General features: G+C 41.8%; 1 protein-coding gene across 5 annotated transcripts in view; it reads right to left on the minus strand.

The window, feature by feature from the left end:
- Window positions 1-15,560, minus strand: part of AXDND1 (axonemal dynein light chain domain containing 1) — a 189,802-nt gene that overhangs the window by 155,317 nt on the left and 18,925 nt on the right. For all 5 annotated transcript variants that reach the window (XM_055111047.2, XM_055111042.2, XM_055111046.2 and 2 more), the window contains exons 9-11: window positions 13,761-13,882; window positions 5,089-5,229; window positions 3,900-4,004 (exon numbers count right to left, since the gene is read on the minus strand). In XM_055111047.2, coding sequence (XP_054967022.2) covers window positions 3,900-4,004; window positions 5,089-5,229; window positions 13,761-13,882 — 368 coding nt within the window. The remainder of the gene's footprint in view (window positions 1-3,899; window positions 4,005-5,088; window positions 5,230-13,760; window positions 13,883-15,560) is intronic.

A 15,560-nucleotide genomic window follows, 5' to 3' on the forward strand; every position in this document is an offset into this window, starting at 1 on the left:
AAAGACCATTACCAGCTGCTATTAAAAAACACATAAGTACACAGACCAGTGACACTATGAAGCAACCACACAAACAAGTCTGCATTATAACCAGCTAACATGATGACAGGATCAAATCTATATATATATTTACTGGTTTACCTTAAACGTAAATGGGCTAAATGTCCTGATTAAAAGGCACAGAGTTGCAGGCTGGATAAAGAAACAAGACCCATTGGTATGCTATCTTCAAGAGACTCATCTCACATGCAATGACACCCATATGCTCAAAATAAAGGGATGGAGAAAAATCTACCAAGCAAATGGAAAAATCCATTCTGAGTGATTGATACATAAATTATACATTAATACATAATTATAATTTAGTCATATGGTTAATATTATAGTGCAGAAAAATTTGTTCTATATGCATCATAATGAGAAGATCTCAAAAGAATAGTATTTAGTTGGTAAAAGCAAGTTTTTTTTTTTTGAGATGCAGTCTTGCTCTGTCGCCCAGGCTGGAGTGCTGGAGTGCAGTGGCGCAATCTCGGCTCACTGCAACCTCCGCCTCCTGGGTTCAAGCAATTCTCCTGCCTCAGCCTCCCAAGTAGCTGGGACTACAGGTACGTGCCACCACGTCAGCTAATTTTTTGTATTTTTAGTAGAGACAGGGTTTCACCGTGTTGGCCAGGATGGTCTTGATCTCCTGACCTCATGATCCACCCACCTCGGCCTCCCAAAGTGCTGAGATTACAGGCGTGAGCCACTGTGCCCAGCCGCAAATTTTTTATATGTAACTATGTATTATAGTAAAATATAAAAACATGGATAGGAAAGTTACATACAAACTATTGATTATTGATTAACTCTGGGGAGGGAAGAAGCAGAATGGAGATATATAGAGATACAGACATAGATATAGATGTATTTTTTTTAAATCTCCAAATATTTTTCTTTTTTTTTTTTCTTTTTTTGGGACAGAATCTCACTCTGTCACCCAGGCTGGAGTGCAGTGGCACAAACTCAGCTCACTGCAACCTCTGCCTCCTGGGTTCAAGCAATTCTCATGCCTCAGCCTTCCACGTAGCTAGGATTACAGGCAAGCACCTCCACCTCCAGCTAATTTTTGTATTTTTAGTAGAGATGGGGTTTTGCCATGTTGGCCAGGCTAGTCTCAAACTCTCAACCTCAGGTGATCCACCTGCCTCAGCCTCCCAAAGTGCTGGGATTACAGGCGTGAACCACCATGCCTGGCCTAAATCTCCAAATATTTCTATATAATTTTGTTTCCTAAAAATGGGGTGTGAAACAAGTATGACATAATGGCTGACATTTGGTAATTCATGAAAGGTAAATGAGTACTCACTATAATGCTTTCTTTTTCTGAATGTCTGAAATATTTCATGACATAAAATTTCATTAAAAGCAACCACCCTCTCCCTCTTCCTCTCCCTCTCCCCCTCCCCATGGTCTCCCTCTCCCTCTCTTTCCACGGTCTCCTTCTGATGCCGAGCCAACGCTGGACTGTACTGCTGCCATCTCGGCTCACTGCAACCTCCCTGCCTGATTCTCCTGCCTCAGCCTGCCGAGTGCCTGCGATTGCAGGCGTGCGCCGCCACGCCTGACTGGTTTTCGTACTTTTTTGGTGGAGACGGGGTTTCGCTGTGTTGGCCGGGCTGGTCTCCAGCTCCTAACCGCGAGTGATCCGCCAGCCTCGGCCTCCCGAGGTGCCGGGATTGCAGACGGAGTCTGGTTCACTCAGTGCTCAATGGTGCCCAGACTGGAGTGCAGTAGCGTGATCTCGGCTCGCTACAACCTCCACCTCCCAGCCGCCTGCCTTGGCCTCCCAAAGTGCCGAGATTGCAGCCTCTGCCCAGCCGCCACCCCGTCTGTGAAGTGAGGAGCGTCTCTGCCTGGCCACCCATCATCTGGGACGTGAGGAGCCCCTCTGCCTGGCTGCCCAGTCTGGAAAGTGAAGAGCGTCTCTGCCTGGCCGCCATCCCATCTAGGAAGTGAGAAGCGCCTCTTCCCGGCCGCCATCCCATCTGGGAAGTGAGGAGCGTCTCTGTCCGGCCACCCATCGTCTGAGATGTGGGGGGCGCCTCTGCCCCGTCGCCCCGTCTGAGATGTGAGGAGCGCCTCTGCCCGGCCGTGACCCCGTCTGGGAGGTGAGGAGCGTCTCTGCCCGGCCGCCCCGTCTGAGAAGTGAGGAGCCCCTCCGCCTGGCAGCCGCCCCATCTGAGAAGTGAGGAGCCCCTCTGCCCGGCAGCCACCCCGTCTGGGAAGTGAGGAGCGTCTCCGCCCGGCAGCCACCCCGTCCGGGAGGGATGTGGGGGTCAGGCCCCGCCAGGCCAGCCGCCCCATCCGGAAGGGAGGTGGGGGGGTCAGCCCCCCGCCCGGCCAGCCGCCCCGTCCGGGAGGGAGGTCGGGGGGTCAGCCCCCCTGCCCGGCCAGCCGCCCCGTCCGGGAGGGAGGTGGGGGGGTCAGCCCCCTGCCCGGCTAGCCGCCCCATCCGGGAGGTGAGGGGCGCCTCTGCCCGGCCGCCCCTACTGGGAAGTGAGGAGCCCCTCTGCCCGGCCAGCTGCCCCATCCAGGAGGGAGGTGGGGGGGTCAGCCCCCTGCCCGGCCAGCCGCCCCGTCCGGGAGGTGAGGGGCGCCTCTGCCCAGCCGCCCCTACTGGGAAGTGAGGAGCCCCTCTGCCCGGCCAGCCGCCCCGTCCGGGAGGTGAGGGGCGCCTCTGCCCGGCCGCCCCTACTGGGAAGTGAGGAGCTCCTCTGCCCGGCCACCACCCCATCTGGGAGGTGTACCCAACAGCTCATTGAGAACGGGCCGGGATGACAATGGCGGTTTTGTGGAATAGAAAGGGGGGAAAGGTGGGGAAAAGATTGAGAAATCGGATGGTTGCCGTGTCTGTGTAGAAAGAAGTAGACATGGGAGACTTTTCATTTTGTTCTGTACTAAGATAAATTCTTCTGCCTTGGGATCCTGTTGATCTGTGACCTTACCCCCAACCCTGTGCTCTCTGAAACATGTGCTGTGTCCACTCAGGGTTAAATGGACGAAGGGCGGTGCAAGATGTGCTTTGTTAAACAGATGCTTGAAGGCAGCATGCTCGTTAAGAGTCATCACCACTCCCTAATCTCAAGTACCCAGGGACACAAACACTGCAGAAGGCCGCAGGGTCCTCTGCGTAGGAAAACCAGAGACCTTTGTTCACTTGTTTATCTGCTGACCTTCCCTCCACTATTGTCCTATGACCCTGCCAAATCCCCCTCTGTGAGAAACACCCAAAAATGATCAATAAAAAAAAAAAAGAAAAAAAAAAAGCCACAGCATAGATGAACCTTGAAAATGTTTTGCAAAATGAAATAAAACAAATACAGAAGAACAAAAAAAAAAAAGCAACCATTATAAGAATATTTCATATTGTCATAGCACTGACTATATGCCAAGCACCATTCTAAGTGCTTTACTTATATTACTTCCTTTAATACTCGTAATAACCCTATGAGGTAGGTAATATTATTATCCCAATTTTACATATGGGCAAACTTAGGCCCAGAAAAGTTAAGTGACTTCCCCAAGGTCACACAGCAAACAGTATGGTTCCAGAATCTATGCTATCTATGCTCACTGTTTCTTTACCCTTTCTTGTAGAAAACCAGAAAGTAATAGCCTGCAATCCTCACTCAACGAAAATGATTAATGCAGAAAGCAACAGTCTATCTCCAAGAGAAAAAGTCATGTTTTACCTTCTTTGCACCCAGAATGAGAAATCAACTAAATTCAGATAAAGTAAGCTATCTATATGTGATTTTAGAATTCAAGAAGTTATAGTATCATATATATTATTTCAGAAGCTATATAAGCTTCTTCCCTTTCCCCTATGTAAGCTAAACAAACTTTAAGCAACTCACTTGGCATTCTTTTCCGCATTTAAAATAGCTTGTGCCAAATCCTTGTGGGCTTTTTCTGTTTCCTTTGTTAATTTCACATCATGTGCCCGAACTAGACACAGTTCCCTGAAATAAAGCAAAGAAATTTTTAATTCATATTTGGAGATTTCCAAAAAGTTTCTACCAAGAAAATCAGATTTATATTCAGGAATCTTCTCAGTTATCATGCGTACCTCCCTTCCCAGTTTTTCCACCTTATAAACCAAATCAAGAAATTGAGTGTACATTCTAGATGGAATCTTGCCAGGTTTGGAAATGAAATCAGGCTGGCAGGAATCAGACAGAAAGAAGATGTAGGGGAGATCCTTTAGAATGGAGGGAGGCAGATGCTGACATGCAAGGCCTCCATGCTGGTCTACCCCGCTTTCTGATATGACTATCCTATCTTCTTTATTCTCACCACTAACCATCTTGCTTCAAGGTTAAAAGTTAGATGATCACTAACTTTGATGGCTATATGATACTTATTTTCTTTGAGATGTTAACATCCATAATGTTAACATCCATAATTATGGCACTGTTCTATAAACCTGATTAAGGTAAACATCTGTATTTTATTTTATTTTATTTTATTTTATTTTATTTTATTTTATTTTATTTTTCTGAGACAGGGTCTCGCTCTGTCACCCAGGCTAGAGTGCAGTGGCATGATCTCGGCTCACTGCAACCTCCACCTCCCGGGTTCAAGTGATTCTCCTGCCTCAACCTCCCCAGTAGTTGGGATTATAGGCATGTGCCACCACGCCTGGCTAATTATTTGTATTTTTGGTAGAGACGGGGTTTCACCATGTTGGCCAGGCTGGTCTCAAACTCCTGACCTCAAGTGTTCCTCCCGCCTCAGCCTCCCGAAGTGCTGGGATTACAGGTGTGAGCCACCATGCCCAGCAACATCTATATTTTAGAAGAAAGAGTAAGTCTTTTCCATGTCAAATATACACAGAGTCTTCGTTTTTATGTGAACTTGCATAACCCATTTATCTATATCTATATCTACAATGACATCTAGTTCTTTTTGTTCTCTTGCTAAACATGAAAAGGAAACAGAAGAACCTTGGCCTTTAACCATTCCACTTTCCCTAAATATTTTTCACTCCCTTTAGAGACATGACATTGACTTTTGTTTTGTGTTTAAGATAATCACAGTTTTTACCTGGTCAGTTCTTCAATAACATGCTTGAAATTATACAATTCTTCTAAAATGCGCTGGTCCATCACTCGCTGAGTTACCAAGTCTTTGTAGAAATCAATCATCTGCCGAGCAATCTGGTCAAGCATTTGCACATACCTCTCTCTGCATGACAAACAACCAAAAAGCTCCTAGATCTGATAAATGAATTTAGTAAATTCTCAGGTTACAAAATCAATGTACACAAATCAGTAGCACTGCTATACACCAAGAAAACCAAGCTGAGAATCAAATCAAGAAATCAATCCCTTTTACAACAGCTGCAAAAAAAAAAAAAAGAAAAAGAAAAGAAAATACTTAGGAATATACTTCACCAAGGAGACGAAAGATCTCTACAAGAAAAACTACAAAACACTATTGAAAAAACATTGCATATGACACAAACAAATGGAAACACATCCCATGTTCATGGATGGGTAGAATCAATATTGTGAAAATGACCATATTGCCAAACTCAATCTACAGATTCCATGCAATTCCCATCAAAAATACCATCATCATTCTTCACAGAACTGGAAAAAAAAATCCTAAAACTCATATGGAACCAAAAAAGAGCCCACGTAGCCAAAGAAATACTAAACAAAAAGAATAAATCTGGAAACATCACATTACCTGACTTCAAACTATACTACAAGGCTATAGTTACCAAAACAGCATGGTACGGGTATAAAAACAGGCACATAGACCAATGGAACAGACTAGAGAATCCAGAAATAAACTCAGATACTTACAGCCAACTGATCTGCAACAAAGCATACAAAAACATAATGTGGGGAAAGGACACCCTTTTCAACAAATGGTGCTGGGATAATTGGCAAGCCATATGTAGAAGAATGAAACTGGATCCTCATCTCACACCTTATACAAAAGTCAACTCAAGATGGATCAAAGACTTAAAGACCTGAAACCATAAAAATTCTAGAAGATAACATCAGAAAAACTCTTCTAGACATTGGCTTAGGCAAAGAATTCATGACCAAGAACCCAAAAGCAAATGCAACAAAAACAAAAATAAATAGATGGGACCTAATTAAACTAAAGAACTTCTGCACAACAAAAGAAATAATCAGCAGGTTAAACAGACAACCCACAGAGAGGGAGAAAATATTCATAAACTATGCACCTGGCAAAGGACTAGTACCCAGAATCTACGATGAACTCCAACAAATCAGCAAGAAAAAAACAAATAATTTCACCAAAAAGTGGGCAAAGGACATGAATAGACAATCCTCAAAAGAAGATATACAAACAGCCAACAAACATGAAAAAATACTCAACATCACTAATTATCAGGAAAATGCAATTTAAAACTACAATGAAATATCACCCTACTACTGCAAGAATGGCCATAATTTAAAAAATCAAAAATAAATGTCAGCTTGGATGTGGTGAAAAGAGAACATTTTTACACTGCTGGTGGGAATGTAAACTAGTACAACCACTATGGAAAACAGTATGGAGATTCTTCAAAGAACTAAAAGTAGAACTACCATTCAATCTAACAATCCCACTACTGGGTATCTACCCACAGGAAAATAAGTCATAAGTCATTATATGAAAAAGACACATGCACATGCATGTTTACAGTAGCACAATTTGCAACTGCAAAAATATGGAACCAACCTAAATGTCCATCAAGCAATGAGTGGATAAAGAAAATGTGGTATATACACACTATGGAATACTACTTAGCTATAAGATGAAATGAAATAATGGCATTTGCAGCAACTTGGTTGGAGTTTGAGACCATTATTCTAAATGAAGTAACTCAGGAATGGAAAACCAAATATTGTATGTTCTCACTTATAAATAGGAGCTAAGCTAATGAGGATGCGAAGGCATAAGAATGATATAATGGACTCTGGGGTCTGAGGGGGAAGATTAGGAGGGGGGTGAGGAATAAAGACTACATATTTGGTACAGTGTACACTGCTCAGCGGGTGATGGGTTATATTAGTCCATTCTCACACTGCTATAAGGATATACCCAAGACAGGGTAATTTATAAAGGAAAGAGATTTAATTGACTCTCAGTTCCACAGAGCTGGGGAGGCCTCAGGAAACTTACAATCATGGCAGAAGGGAAAGCAAACATGTCCTTCTTCACATGGCAGCAGGAAGGAGAAGAATGAAAGCCCAGAAAAGGAAGAAGCCCTTTATAAAACTATCAGATCTCTGGCCAGGCACAGTGACTCATGCCTGTAATCCCAGCACTTTGGGAGGCTGAGACAGGTGAATCACCTGAGGTCAGGAGCTTGAGACTAGCCTGGCCAACACGGTGAAACCCTGTCTCTACTAAAAATACAAAAAATTAGCTGGGCATGGTAATGCATACCTGTAATCCCAGCTACTTGGGAGGCTGAGGCAGGAGAATCACCTGAACCCAGGAGCTGGAGGTGGCAGTGAGCTGAGATTGCGCCACTGCACTCCAGCCTGGGCAACAGAGTAAGACTCCATCTCAAAAATAAATAAATAAATAAATAAAATCATCAGATCTCATGAGAACTAATTCACTATCACAAGAACAGAATGAGGGAAACGGCCCTCATGACTCAACCATCTCTACCTGGTCCCTCCCACAACATGTGGGGATTATGGCAACAACAATTCAAGATGAGATTTGGATGGGGACACAGCCAAACCATACCACGAGTACACCAAAAATCTCAGAAATCACCACTCAAGAACTTATCTGTGTAACCAAAAACCACCTGTTCTCCAAAAACTATTGAAATAAAATAAGAGAAACAAGATATCACGCAGAAGGAAAGGAAAAAAAGATAGAAAATATGCAAGAGAGAAAGTAATGTTAGGCAATAAAATAGTAAACAGACATTCCAAAAGATATGTGAGATGAACAATATAGAAAAGAAAAAAAAGAAAAGAAGTCTGGCCGCAGTGGCTCACGCCTGTAATCCCAGCACTTTGGGGGCCCGAGGTGGGTGGATCACCTGATGTCGGGAGTTTGAGACCAGCCTGACCAACATGGATAAACCCTATCTCTACTAAAAATACAAAATTAGCCAGGTGTCATGGTGCATGCCTATAATCCCAGCTACTCAGTAGGCTGAGACAGGAGAATCACTTGAACCTGGGAGGCAGAGGTTGCAGGGAGCCAAGATGGCGCCATTGCGCTCCAGCCTGGGCAACAAGATCGAAACTCCATCTCAAAAAAATAAATACATAAAAAATAAAAAGCACAGAAGCAGAATGCTGTGGCTTCATTAGAAAAAAAAAAAAGGAATCTAGGCTATGTTTTCCTGCCATGCCATACAAGTGAGTGAACAATTGTACAGAATTGTAACCAGAGCCCTAATTATTTGGAATATCATACGTTAGATGTAAAACAAAAATAAAAACTTGTTTTATTCCTTCTTCTAGATATAAATTCTTTGAGACTAGAAACCATGTCTTACATATTTGTATTTTTACATCTAACAGCATGACTTAACGTATAGTGAGATTCTTATAAATAGTTAAATTCATGAATAAAGCCACTTTTTTCAAATTGACAACATGTAAAACGACATCAACTATTTAAACACAAACAAAAATCTTTAATACAAAGAAGTCATTTCTTTTGCTTCTGAATAAAACCAAACAAAATATTTGGAAGTGATCACAGATGATAAATTATAAATACCATAACTAAATAGTATTCATTTATATTAACAGTGATCTAGGCCAGGCATGATGGCTCATACCTGTAACCTCAGCACTCTGGGAGACCGAGGCAGGTAGATCACTTGAAGCCAGGAGTTCAAGACCAGCCTAGCCAACATGGCAAAACCTTGTATCTACTAAAAATACAAAAATTAGTGTGGCATGGTGGCACATGCCTATAATCCCAGCTACTTGGGTGGCTGAGACACAAGAATCACTTGAGCCTGGGAGGCAGAGGTTGTAGTGAGCAGAGATCTCACCATTGCACTCCAGCCTGGGTGACAGAGCAAGACTGTCTTAAAAAAAAAAAAAAAAAAAAAACTGATCTAGGTGTTACACCCTAAGCCTGAGGTCCTAGATTTGTAATATGTCTGAGTTGACTGGTCGTTTAATCTTTCATCCATTGACAGAAAGAGTTATCCAGCCCTTGCTTTAAGGCTGAAAGTGGCAGGGAGTTTATCACCTCAAGATGCAGCTCATATACTGGAAATATTAATTTAAAAAACATCATCTTTAGGATTTCCCCCTCCTGACAATATAGGAACTAAATACTCTGAAGGACCTTCCCATTACAATCCAACTAGATCCATAAGAGAACACACTTTTCAAAGCATTACTGAGTTTGCAGGAAGAAACAGAAGACTCTAGGGATGAAAAACAATAAGAACAAACAAAAAATAGTAAGTTAGAAATAAAGTGGGAGTTGTAAGCAGTAAGCAAACCCAAGGTCAGGATGGTCCCCAGGAAAATACCAACACTGAGAACCAGAGACTAAGCCTTGGGCTGACTTCAAAGTGGGAGACATGGGCAAGTGTAGGACTACTGCATGAATCCCAGATTCCAGAAGGGAGCACATGCAAATCTTCTTTTTCCAGAAAGCATCCTGGATTCATGCCCTGAGGATCCCATGGCCAAGGTCAGTGAAATATTAGCTCCACAAGCAAAGGCTGCAAAATACTAATGTAAATAAACCACCATGAATGAGACTCAGAAGAAATAACCAATAGCGGATTTTATAAGACTATGCATGAAATGTTTGAGAAATAAAAGATAGAATCTAAAAATGGGCTGGGCATGGTGGCTCACACCTGTAGTCCCAGCACTTTGCGGGGCTGAAGTGGGCAGACCACCTGAAATTAGGAGTTCGAGACCAGCCTGGCCAACATGGTGAAACCCCGTCTCTACTAAAAATGCAAAATTAGCCAGGCATGGTGGCGCATGCCTGTAATCCCAGCTACTCAGGAGGCTGAGGCGGGAGAATCACTTGAATGCGGAGGTGGAGGTTGCAGTGAGCTGAGATCGTGCCATTGCACTCTACCCTGGGTGACAAGAGTGAAACTCCATCTCAAAAAAAAAAAAAAAAAAGAATCTAAAAATGAATAAGCAATAAAATTATTATATTTGATGAGACAAACGTGGAAACAAACCAACAGAACTCTTAAGGGAGGCCAGGCACAGTGGCTCACACCTGTAATCCCAGCACTCTGGGAGGCTGAGGTGGGCGGATCGCTTGAGGCCAGGAGTTCAAGACTAGCCGGGCCAATATGGCGAACCCTGTCTCTACTAAAAATACAAAAAAAAAAAAAAAATAGCCAGGCATGGTGGTGTGTGCCTGTAGTCCCAGCTACTTGGGAGGCTAAGGCACAAGAATCACTTGAACCCGAGAGTCAGAGGTTGCAGTAAGCCAAGATCGTGCCACTGCACTGCAGCCTGGGCCACAGCGAGATCCTGTCTCAAAAAAAAAAAAACTCTTAGGGGAAAAATATAATTGTTGAGTTAATAATAGATGGGTTATAGCATAATAGACACACCTAGAGAAGACAGTAATGTCCTAGAACAAATTACCCAAAATGTAGGACAGAGACAAGAGGGAAACTATGAAAAAGAGATTAAGAGACAAAGAAGACAGAATGAGAATATCTAACATATATCTAATCAAAGCTCCAGAAACAGAAGACAGAATGCAGTACAGACATGAGTCAAAGATCATCACTGATAATTTCCCAAAACTTCTGAAAGACATTAATCTATATAGTGAATTATGGTATAGATATAGGTACAGGAAATATAAAAAGAAATCCAGAGGAACTAAATTTACTTTCCTACCTGAAGTGACAACAACAAAACAAGGACAAAGAATATGAAACCATTTTTAAGACACTGGATATCAGGCAATGAAAGAGAGTGATCCCTGAGAGACCAGGAATAAATAAAGCAAACCCTACAATTGTGCCAGCCTAATGCCTTGGGAGAGTTTTCCAGGCCATAGCACACTGAGAGGGAATCCAGGAAGACCCCAGTTGACTCTCTGAGTTAAGGAGACAGAGTTAACAGTCTAGAGAGATGAAAGCAGCTAGAGTTCAGAGGACAGAGTAGCAGAGAGAAAAGAGTTATACAAGATATGCAGAAGATCTCCCTCAAGTGTTCAGCTAAGTACTGATCAGGGCATAAATGTGAGAAAACTACCCAAGACCAGGGAAAGAACTACCCAAAAGGATCAGAGGTAAGACTGCCAGAACTCGCATAGAAGTAGTACCAGTACCAACCAACCAGACTGTAAAAACTCATGATTCATGGGACATTGGATATGGTACACAGAAAAGTTTTGTCTTGGTATTCAGAAATAATTAGCCCTAAATTGGGCACTGCTCTTGTCCCACCTAAAGACCTAACAGGATCAGATTTTTTTTAAATAACTTAATTGTGTCCCAAAACAAAGCTAACGAATATTTGTATGAAAACAAAAATATACAGCATCCAAATAAGGCATAATTCATGTCTGCCATCCAATCAAAATTACTGCTAGGTTTAAATGTTTCTCCCCTCATAACTAGTGTTGAAATTTAATTGTTATTATAACAGTATTAGGAGGTGGACCTTTCAAGAGGTGTTTAAGTCATGAGGGCTCTGCCCTGATAAATGGACTAATGCCATTATTGCAGGAATGGGGTCATTATCACACAAGTGGACCCACTCCCTCTTTCTCTCTCTCTCACCCTCTCACTTTCTGTCATGTTATGATTACCACAAGAAGGTTCTCACCAGATGATGGCAGCTTCGTACATTGCACTTCCCAGCTTCCCAAACTGTGAGCCAATAAATCTCTGCTCATTATAAATTACCCCCCGTCTGTGATATTCTGTTATAGCAGCACAAGGCAGAGTAAGACAATTACTAAACATGTAAAGAAGCAGGAAAACACGCCTATGAGGAGAAAAATCAATGAATCAAAACTGACCCAGAACCAAAATAGATGGTAGAATTAACAGACAAAACCACTAAAAGTTATCTAACTACATTCTGTATGTTCAAAAAGTTAAGTAGAGACATGGAAGATATTTAAAAGACCCAAACTGACCTTCTAGAGATGAAAGCAAAAATGTCTGAGATGAAAATATATACTAGATAGGATTAAAGTGAGATCCTGTCTCTACAAAAAAAAATACAAAAAAATTAGCTGGGTGTGGTGGCACACACTTGTAGCCCCAGCTACTTAGGAGGCTGAGGTAGGTGGATCACTTGAGCCCAGGAGTTCAAGGCTGCAATGAGCCAAGATCATGCCACTGCACTCCAGCCTGGGTAACAGAGCAAGACTCTATGTCAAAAATAATAATAATAGTACTAATAATTAGATAGGATTAAAAGCAGATTAGATATTATGGGAAAAAAGATTAATGAACTTGAAGGTATAGCAATAGAAACTATCCAAAATGAACACAAATAGAAAAGAGCAAAAATGTGTATAACATTAGTGATCTGTGGGACAACTTCAGTACTAGTGGCCTAATACATGTGTAAACAAATTCCCTCAAAAGAGGTGGAGGGACAGAAAAACACTTAAAGAAATAGCCAAAAATGTTCCATATTTGATGAAAACTATAAAGCCACAGACCAAAATGCTTAATAAGCACCAAGTACAAGAAACGTGAAAAAAACTACACCAAGTCATAGCATAGTGAAACTGCTCAAAAGCAATAGTAAAGAAAAAATCTTAAGGCTGGGCTCGGTGGCTCACACCTGTAATCCCAGCACTTTGGAAGGCCAAGGCGGGCAGATCACGAGGTCAGGAGCTCGAGACCAGCCTGACCAACATGGTGAAACCCCGTCTCTACTAAAATACAAAATTAGCCGGGCATGGTGGCAGGCGCCTGTAATCCCAGCTACTCGGGAGGCTGAGGCAGGAGAATTGCTTGAACCTTGGAGGCAGAGGTTGCAGTGAGCCGAGATGGCGCCATTGCACTCCAGCCTGGGCGACAGAGCGAGACTGTCTCAAAAAAAAAAAAGGAAAAAATCCTAAAATCAGCTCCAGGAAAAACACACATTACGTTTGGGGGAATAAAGACAAGGATGGCAGCAGATTTCTCATTGGAAACAATGCAAATGAGAGTAGGGCAACAACATATTTAAAGTACTAAATTTAAAAATTGTCTATATCCAGCAAAAATATCTTTCAAAAATTCTCTTATTGCCCCAAGGCCAGGTACCAAACAACCAGGGACAACCCCTATTATGGAATGCCCAGTGAAATTATCCAAACAATCCAATCCTAAGCCTACTTAACCTGCCTCACCTATTCCTTCCCAAGGAAACCACAATAGAGGTGCCTCCCCACAGGTTCCCTCCCTCTCATTACCTCATGACTGACTTGGTGTCTCCCCACAATGGCCCTGTATGGCGTGCTGCTTCTCCCCAGGGAGCTGTGAGTATAACAAAACTATAAAACTCTTTCTGGGTTCTTTCTCTTGATCTGCATCAGGTCTCACTGTATCTCACCCAAGATAATATGGCTAAAATAAAATGAAAGCTATAGACCCTTTCCATATATTAACAAAAAAGAAAAAAAAATGCAGTTAGATTACTTACGATCAGTAGAATAGAGAAGTGCACTTTTGTGGCATTCTCAAAAGTAGATATAAAGACAAATCTAATATAAAAATCAAAAGGAAACTGGACCATTCCAATAACAGCACTAACCTGACTTTAGACAGAAGTTCTCCTCTGTCTGCACAGTCCACACTGACTTGTCGAATAAGTTCATGAAATATCATGTTGTAAATGGTCTGTTCCTTCTTCAATATATGTAGTAGTTTGTGCATCTGTCAGAAGGTAAGTAACATAATCAGTACTTATTACAGTCTTAGTAAAAAACATTTTAGGAGGTTAACACCTTGAATGTAAATAAGTTTTAGAAACACGTTGATTAATTTATTTCACTTACATTTTCATTTATATATATACAAAAGTGATATTTGATTTTTAAATGTTGGTCTGCCCAGGTGCAGTGGCTCACACCTGTAATCCCAACACTTTGGGAGGCCGAGGTGGGCAGATTGCTTGAGGCAAGGAGCTTGAGACCAGCCTGGGCAATATGGTGAGACCCTGTCTGTACAAAAAATATAAAAATTAGCCAGCCATGGTGGCACACGCCTGTAGTCCCAGATACTCGGGAGGCTGAGGTGGGAGGATCCCCTGAGCCCAGGGAGGTTGCAGCTGCAGTGAGCCATAATCACAGTGTACTCCAGCCTGGGTGACAGAGTGAGACTTTGTCTCAAAAAAAAAAAAAAAATTGGTTTAATCATGTGCCTCTTTATCTGATGCACTGAAAAGGTCACAATATCACTTCTATGTTATAGCTGCCAAAAATAAAAAACCCCAATCTAAAATCATGACTATACATCTGACAAACCAAAATTGAAGAACATTCTACAGAGTAACTGGCTTGTGTTCTTCAAAACAACAAGGTCAAGAAAAACAAAGAAAGGCTGAGAAACTGTTTCAGATTAAAATTGTCTAAAGAAACATGACAACTAAAAGAACTATGTGATCTCTTAGATTCTGGACTAGGAAGAAAAAATAGCTATTTTTAAAAGCCATTACAGAGACAATTGATAAAATATAAAATTTAAATGTGGTCTGTGTCAGATAATACTATCATATCAACATTAAATTTCCTGATAACTATATTATGGATATATAAGAGAATGTCCTTGTTTGTAGGAAATATATCCTGAATATCTGGGTATTAAAGAGGCATGATGTCTCCAACTCACTCTAAATGGTTCAGAACAAAGTGATGCATATGTAGACAGAGAAGGAGAGAGAATGAGAAAGCAAATAGGGCACAATGTAAATAACCAGATGGAGAATCTGGGTAAAGGTTACATAGCAGTGTCTTGTATTCAACTTTTTCTGTAAGTTTCCAATTCCAAACAAATAAAATACATAAAACAAAAAAGAAATAGCCCTGATAAAGAAAAAGGTCTCTATCTATGTAAGACTAAAAGAGTTCTTTCTTAAGTAGAAAATAAAAATTACAAGTGGTGGCCTGGTGCGGTGGTTCATGCCTGTAATCCCAGCACTTTGGGAGGGGGAGGTGGGCAGATCACTTGAGGTCAGGAGTTTGAGAACAGCCTGGCCAACATGTTGAAACCCCATCTCTACTAAAAATATACCTGGCAGTGTTTTTTAGTGTTACATAAAATAATAAGGGTCTTACAATCAATGATACCTTATATTTGGTGAAATAATAATACTAACAATTAATTATACAGTGTCTACCACATGCCAAGAACTGTTCTAAGCACTTTACATTTATTATGTCATTTCATCTCCACAAAAACCCTATGAGGTAGGTGATATTATTATCTCCAATGTCCAGATGAGGAAACTGAGGTACAAATACATTAAGTGACTTGTCCAAGGCCATCAGTAAATATATGGCAGGGTCAGAATTCTAACCTAGGCAATCTGCCTCCTGAGTGCATGCTCTTAGCC

The sequence above is a fragment of the Pan paniscus genome, chromosome 1, assembly GCF_029289425.2.
Source record: "Pan paniscus chromosome 1, NHGRI_mPanPan1-v2.0_pri, whole genome shotgun sequence".
NCBI lineage: Eukaryota > Metazoa > Chordata > Mammalia > Primates > Hominidae > Pan > Pan paniscus.